Source organism: Oryza sativa, chromosome 10, assembly GCF_034140825.1.
Source record: "Oryza sativa Japonica Group chromosome 10, ASM3414082v1".
NCBI classification, from domain to species: domain Eukaryota; kingdom Viridiplantae; phylum Streptophyta; class Magnoliopsida; order Poales; family Poaceae; genus Oryza; species Oryza sativa.
In genome coordinates this window covers 16,365,218-16,372,582 of record NC_089044.1, presented here as the reverse complement: position 1 = coordinate 16,372,582, position 7,365 = coordinate 16,365,218, and the positions used below count along the sequence as shown (strand labels likewise).

At 44.7% G+C, this 7,365-nt stretch overlaps 1 protein-coding gene across 1 annotated transcript; it reads left to right on the top strand.

Annotated features, from left to right (window-relative positions):
• The first annotated feature begins 1,212 nt into the window (after positions 1–1,212).
• Positions 1,213–4,963, top strand: LOC107279061 (uncharacterized). Its single transcript, XM_026020720.2, has 5 exons — positions 1,213–1,440; positions 1,528–3,195; positions 3,288–4,205; positions 4,288–4,446; positions 4,526–4,963. The coding sequence occupies exons 2-5, from the start codon at positions 1,540–1,542 to the stop codon at positions 4,808–4,810; spliced, it is 3,018 nt and encodes a 1,005-aa protein (XP_025876505.1). The 5' UTR covers positions 1,213–1,440; positions 1,528–1,539; the 3' UTR covers positions 4,811–4,963.
• The last annotated feature ends 2,402 nt before the right edge of the window (positions 4,964–7,365 follow it).

Below are 7,365 nucleotides of genomic sequence, written 5' to 3'. Positions count from 1 at the left end.
GTTTGACCCATAGAAGGGGAGGTGTAAAATAGTTATTTTAGGGGAGGGATGTAGAATATATATATATATATATATATATTGGAAAATGTTTCTATACACCCAGGTGTATGTACTCCCACTCTAATCCACCGTCCATCAAAGGTAAGCACCGATCAATCCATCCCACCCTCCTACCGGGTCTTTATATTAAACCCGTTTGATCCTTTTCTTTTTGAAAAGAAATTCTATTAATTCTGAATTATCCCGGCCGGCCTAATCGGAAGGCACAACAATACTGATCCGTTTCATTAATAAATAGCAAGTTCGTCGGCGGCGGTAGTTCGATCTACCGCGTTCCCAGCTGCCAATCGGCGCGGTGTCTCTTTCATCCCGTCGATCGCTAGTCACCCTCGCCGGACGGCTGCTCTGCTGTGACTCTAGGCTGTGCCTCGGTGTACCGGCGCCGTCCGCGCGCCGCGATAGTGGTGCCTTCCGCCGGGCGTGCAACGGAGTAATCGAACTCATCAAGCCAGGAAGATGGGCACCGTAACATTCTATGCTGCCATGTCCTTCCGTACTTTCCTGTTCTTTGCTTCTTGTTTATGCATGGAGATCGAAGCTTCTGTTTAGTTCTTCCATTAATCTATTTCTATTGCTTACAGACTCGCGCTCCCCCGGCTGCTGCGGCCGTTTTTTAAATCGATCGGCGACGGCACGACATGGCGGCGTGCTAGCAGAACCAACCATGCATCAGATCGAAGCAGAGATGAATGATCGTGGCGTTTCTTCATCCAAGCGCAGCCGAGTAGCCGATCCGTTGCACTAGTCAGCGTGCTTCGTCCCTTGGTCGATTTCAGGCGACGGTGCCAGCTGCTAATTGCTACTCCCTTCCTGCTATCGGTGCCACACCGTGCTGATGGCGACGAAGCCGACGATGCACTATTTTCTGGGATAGATACTACTTTTTCCACTTTTTTTTTCAAACAACTATACTCCTTTTCCATCGATGATAAAAGGCAAAATAGCCATTTTCGTCCCTAAACTATCGCCCGAGGCTCAGTTTGGTCCCTGAACTATCAAATTGTCTAATTTCGTCCTTCAACAATTGATTTCGAACTCAATCTCGTCCGTTCCCCTTGATAGCACGCCACGTGGCCAGCTAGACATGCGAAATGTCCGTCCTGCCCCTCGCTCAATTCTTTACATGTTGGATGGCTAACGGCGTTTCAGGCTCCCCGTTGCCTCCCTCTCATCCTCGTCTTCTCTGTTCGTCATGGCAGCTACATAGGTAGGTTAGGGTTTTGGCTTGGGGGCTGGGGCGGAGATCAGTACAGGACGACGGCGTGTTCGAAGGGGTGGAGGCGCACCCCTTCTCCTGGTGGAGGCGTGCCCTTGTCCTTGGGCAGACGGACTGCTCATAGGCAACCAAGACACAGGAAGAGGAGAGGACGTGCTGCAAAGGTAAGATGAGTGGCACTTCACTAGTTTTGCACTTGAGTTTGATTTCATTGTAGAATGTTTAAATTTGACCATATAGTTGATCTATAGGGCCACGAAGCAATGTCTAAATTTGAGGTACTGGAAGTTCAATTTCATTTTAATGGGGAATTTGTTCTTGATGAGTCAAAGATGTCGTATTGCAATGGGGATTGTGGAGTGTCCCACATAGAGAAGGACAAGATCTCTATCCCTGAACTTGAAGGCCACCTATTGGATCACACAACTTTTCCTCAATCTGTTAGGATGTACTGGTTGCCATTTGGTGCAGAATTGAATAGTGGTATGAGGTTACTTGTAGATGACAAGTCATGTTTGGACATGATTCATGAGCTGGGAACTGCTACAACAGTAGATATATACACCGAATCAGTTGATATGGGTGGGAATGAAGAATCTGGAACACAGTATGCAGATGAGGATGTATTTGCCCTATTTCAAGATGATAATATCATGGATTTGGATCATGCAGAACCTATTGTCAAGGAACAAACTATCCAAAATAGGGACAAATTTGTTCAGGGCGATAACATGCTGTGTTTGGAAGGTCCAACCCATGGTCAGGATAGTCCGAATGAAGAAGCAGCAGAAGATTTAGAAGCAGAGAGTGATGGCTGTGATGCTACAGGTTTCACAAGTGATGAAGATGATGAAGTTAGAGAGATAAGAACCAAATACAAAGAGTTTATGTCAGAAGTAAAGAAGAGAGGAGATATTCCAATAGACAATCCAATTGAGGTTGATGGCATACAAGGTGGAGATATTCCATTGGGTAATAATCAGGTCTTAGAAGGTGGAGATGGTGCTGAATACTTTGATTCAGATGGTGATGCATCGTACGATGAGGACAGTGATGGTGTCTTTACAAGAAGGAAGTGCAGGTTCCCAATATTTGACAGTTTCGCTGATACTCCACAGTTTGCAGTTGACATGTGCTTTAGAGGAAAGGACCAATTGAAGGATGCTATAGAGAGGTATGCTCTGAAGAAGAAGATAAATATCAGATATGTGAAGAATGAGCAGAAAAGGATTAGGGCTGTTTGTAGGTGGAAAGGTTGTCCTTGGCTTCTATATGCTTCCCATAACTCAAGGAGTGATTGGTTTCAGATTGTAACTTATAATCCCAACCATGCTTGTTGTCCTGAGCTTAAAAATAAAAGGTTATCTACAAGAAGGATATGTGATAGGTATGAGAGTACTATCAAGGCTAATCCATCTTGGAAGGCTAGAGAAATGAAGGAGACAGTACAAGAGGACATGGGAGTGGATGTGTCAATCACAATGATTAAGAGAGCAAAGACACATGTAATGAAGAAAATAATGGATACTCAGACTGGTGAGTATTCCAAGCTGTTTGACTATGCTCTGAAGTTGCAGCGTAGTAATCCTGGAAATAGTGTGCATATTGCCCTTGACCCAGAGGAAGAGGACCATGTGTTTCAGAGGTTTTATGTATGTTTTGATGCATGTAGAAGAGGATTTTTAGAAGGATGTAGGAGGATAATTGGGCTTGATGGATGTTTCCTTAAGGGGCCATTGAAAGGTGAGTTGTTATCAGCTATTGGCAGGGATGCAAATAATCAGCTTTATCCAATTGCATGGGCTGTTGTGGAATATGAGAATAAAGACTCGTGGAATTGGTTTCTTGGGCATCTTCAGAAAGACATCAACATACCTGTTGGAGCAGCAGGCTGGGTGTTTATAACAGACCAACAGAAGGTAAATTTCTATCTATTTTTGTCCATTTTATGTAGAGGCTTTTTTAATCATTAAAATAAAATGGTTAAATCATTTGTGTCCATTTTATGCAGGGGCTGCTAAGCATAGTATCTACATTGTTTCCATTTGCTGAGCATAGGATGTGTGCACGCCACATATATGCCAACTGGAGAAAGAAACATAGGCTGCAGGAGTACCAAAAGAGGTTTTGGAAGATTGCAAAAGCACCTAATGAGCAGTTGTTTAACCATTACAAGAGAAAGCTTGCTGCAAAAACTCCTCGTGGATGGCAGGATTTGGAGAAAACAAATCCTATTCATTGGTCTCGAGCTTGGTTCAGACTTGGATCAAATTGTGAATCAGTTGACAACAACATGAGTGAATCATTCAATAGTTGGATTATAGAATCAAGGTTCAAGCCTATTATTACTATGCTGGAGGACATTAGGATCCAAGTGACTAGAAGAATCCAAGAAAATAGGAGTAACAGTGAGAGGTGGACTATGACAGTGTGTCCTAACATTATCAGGAAATTCAACAAGATTAGGCATAGGACACAGTTCTGTCATGTCTTGTGGAATGGTGATGCTGGATTTGAAGTGAGAGACAAAAAATGGAGGTTCACAGTAGACCTGACAAGCAAGACATGCTCCTGTAGGTACTGGCAAGTCTCTGGGATTCCATGCCAACATGCTTGTGCTGCCCTATTCAAAATGGCACAAGAGCCTAACAATTGCATACATGAGTGCTTCTCACTTGAGAGATATAAGAAGACATACCAACATGTACTGCAGCCAGTGGAACATGAGTCGGCTTGGCCTGTGTCTCCGAATCCCAAACCATTGCCTCCTAGAGTAAAAAAGATGCCAGGCCGACCAAAGAAAAATAGGAGAAAAGACCCTTCAAAGCCAGTGAAATCTGGAACCAAGTCATCAAAAGTTGGTACTAAAATTAGATGTCGTCGCTGTGGAAATTATGGTCACAACTCGAGGACATGCTGTGTGAAAATGGTGTTTACTGAATTTAATTTTTCCCCTTGCTGCACTATATTCATTCCTTACTCATTTTACTAACTTGGTATGTACTGTACAGCAGCAAGAACACGCTGAGTCATATAATCCTCCCGCCACCAATGCAAGTCACTCAAGCCCATTGCAAATTGAACCTGCACAGTCGAAGCAAACTAAAGGAAAATCCATAGCGACATCATCAAGTAAGAGTAAGATGCCTGAGGGTTCATCATTTATACAGGTTAGTAATAATTATGACATGTCCATGCTATAGCCTAAGTAATTTGTATATTTGCCTAAATTGGCTTTGTTGTTTACAGTCTGGCCATAAGAGAAGACTGGTATCTTTTGGAGAGAGTTCTCAAGCATCTGCGAAGTCAAGTGCTCAAGCATCGGCGAAGGCATCTGCTGGAGGGAGTGCTTCTGTTGTCATTGAAACCAATGCTGGGACTGCTAGCTCATTTGCAAAGGCAACAATCAATGTAAAAGGTGGGCATGCCTCTGCAAAAATCCATTCAACTTCACTTGGTCGTGGATCAGTATCTGCCCAAAGCAGCTCATCACAGAAAAATGGGCTGCTGAATTTCAAGAACAAGATGATGTAGCTTGCCAAATATAGTCCCAAAGCAATAATGCTTTTGTATCAGTTAGTCATGATGTCATGAACGCTTGCATTTGTTATGTCAAAACCATGAGCATAAGACATGTTAAATTTGTTTCTGGACAAGAGCATAAGACATGTTAAAATTGTTTTTCAATTCATTCCACATTGCCTCAAATAGTGGTTACACAATGAGCCATATACCACAAGCAATTACAATGCTAAAACAAATTAAGATTACAATGCACTCTCTTTGTTCTTTAATAGTACATTTTAGTTCATGAATTTGTTGTTTTACTCTCTGTCGATCAGCATACATATCATCCCATTGTCTAGATGAATGTTCGTACAGCTCCGACATGCTGTGCCTCATGGAAACTAGGTCCTGAATCACCCTTTTTGCTCTACCTTCAAATTGTTCATCGATCCAATACTTGAAATCACAGGGCTGCTCAACTTGGGAGCATGCCAGGAACCTTCTTCCAGTGTCTGGACCAGACCAACAACAACACAAAATTGGGAAGAATCCATGCCGACATGTAAGCCCTGTCCTCACCAGCATCCCCTCTGAATGTTCTTCAAGCAATGTTTCAAGCTGCACCAAATCGACGAATTTTTATCAAAAAACAAATCAATCCCCAATTCAAATCAACCCTAGCCCCAGCGCCAACAGCTCTGTACTCACCTCCACCGCGCGCGCAGCTCCATGAGCGCCAGAACTCGATGCTCCGGGATTCGGCGCTACTCCCATTCTTGGCATCGACCTTCTCACTCTCCCCTCCCTGGACCCATGCTCCATGGGGATACAGGCACAACGGATGCCGCCTCCACAATGGAGCGACCAGATCGGGGAGGAAACGAGGAGCGAGTAGATGGGGGAGATGGACGAGATAGAATGGATGAAGCAGATGAGGCAAAGAGAACTGGGGACCGGCGGCTAGTGGGTCTTCCTCCCCGGCGGCGACGACGACGAACAGAAGCCGCACCAACAGAGAAGACGAGGACGACGCCGTCAGCCATCCAACATGTAAAGAATTGAGCGAGGGGCAGGACGGACATTTCGCATGTCTAGCTGGCCACGTGGCGTGCTATCAAGGGGAACGGACGAGATTGAGTTCGAAATCAATTGTTGAAGGACGAAATTGGACAATTTGATAGTTCAGGGACCAAACTGAGCCTCGGGCGATAGTTTAGGGACGAAAATGGCTATTTTGCCATGATAAAAGTAGTATCATAACATACTGCTTTTGTTTTGAATATATATATATATATACTATCTTTTTTTTCGGGGCAATATGTATACATCAATTTCATATATCTTCTTGTTCAAAGTAAATTGGCATTAAATAAAAGAGACCAGAGACAGAAGATTTTTTCACCCGATGTTTGGAATTCGGAAGCTTACTGGCTTCCTACGCCACTGTTGAGGTGAGCCCAACTTCACCACTTAAACCACCGAGCCTCCGAACCCCTTCGTCAAGGGATAGGCAAGGCGGGAGCCAGTCCTGAATTAGTCTCCCAAGCCTCGATCACTAGTGGTATCTCTTCTCCGATCTCTGGATAGGTGAGCTCCAAACCTTCACAGTCAACCACCGGGCCTCCTCTACAAACTCCTTTGTAGAGGTCACTGGGTCACAACCGCCACCAAGCCCTCTAGATGTCAGCAAACACTAAGAGTAACAAGTCAAGACCCACTTAACTCTTACCAAGCGCCAAAGCTCAATCGCATGCACAAGCACAATGCCTCTACCACTCTCAATTCGTAAGTAATGCACTCTAGAGAGGAGAGAAGAGGCTTCACATAAGCTCAAGCATGCACAATATGCTCACAAAAGTTGGTTCTCATATATATGCCTCAGACCAAGAGCAACAGCCAAACTACTACTACTCACGGCCTTGTTGGTTTAGCGGCGATCGATCACGCTTAGTGGCGTCCAGTCTGATGCTAGCTTTCTCCTTGATTATGTGTAGGTGCTGGCGGTGCATGGTAGTGTTTTTTTTCCTTCCTAACTATTGCTTTATAGGGGTACTAGCCTTGTAACTTCTTCATATTCTATTCAATAAATCATCGTGCCGTCTCGAGCTGATCATTAAAAAAAAAGAAAGAGAAATCATGCATAAATCTCATCGTCAACTCAGACGTTTTAAATTGGAAAAAGTACGAATTACCCCCCTGAACTATCGAGGTCGACCGAAATACACCCTCGGACTCAAAAACCAGACATTCTACACCCGAACTATTGAAACCGGACAAATAATCCCCCCCAGCTTAATCTGCGGTGGTTTTAGTCCTACGTGGCAGTTTAGTCAGCAATTCTTTAAAAAAAATTAGTGGGGCCCACTGTCAGATCTCTCTCATCCTCTCTCAGCCTCTCCATGTCCCCTCTCTCTCTGTCTCTCGCCGACATCGGCCACCAGAGGCCACCGAGGTCAGGAAGGATGGAGAAAAGCAGCGGAAGTTGGGGACGAGACGCGCGATGGCCACCGGTCTCAGGGAGGATGGAAGGGAGAGTAGTGATGGCTGCCGGTCCCGCGCGAACAAGCTCGCCGGCGCGGCCT

Bases quoted from the DNA above. Each gene is read 5' to 3' on its own strand.
- LOC107279061 (XM_026020720.2), top strand. From the start codon at position 1,540: ATGTCTAAATTTGAGGTACTGGAAGTTCAATTTCATTTTAATGGGGAA. The intron at 3,196-3,287 runs GTAAATTTCTAT...CATTTTATGCAG, and splicing joins TTATAACAGACCAACAGAAG to GGGCTGCTAAGCATAGTATC. The intron at 4,447-4,525 runs GTTAGTAATAAT...TGTTGTTTACAG, and splicing joins AGGGTTCATCATTTATACAG to TCTGGCCATAAGAGAAGACT.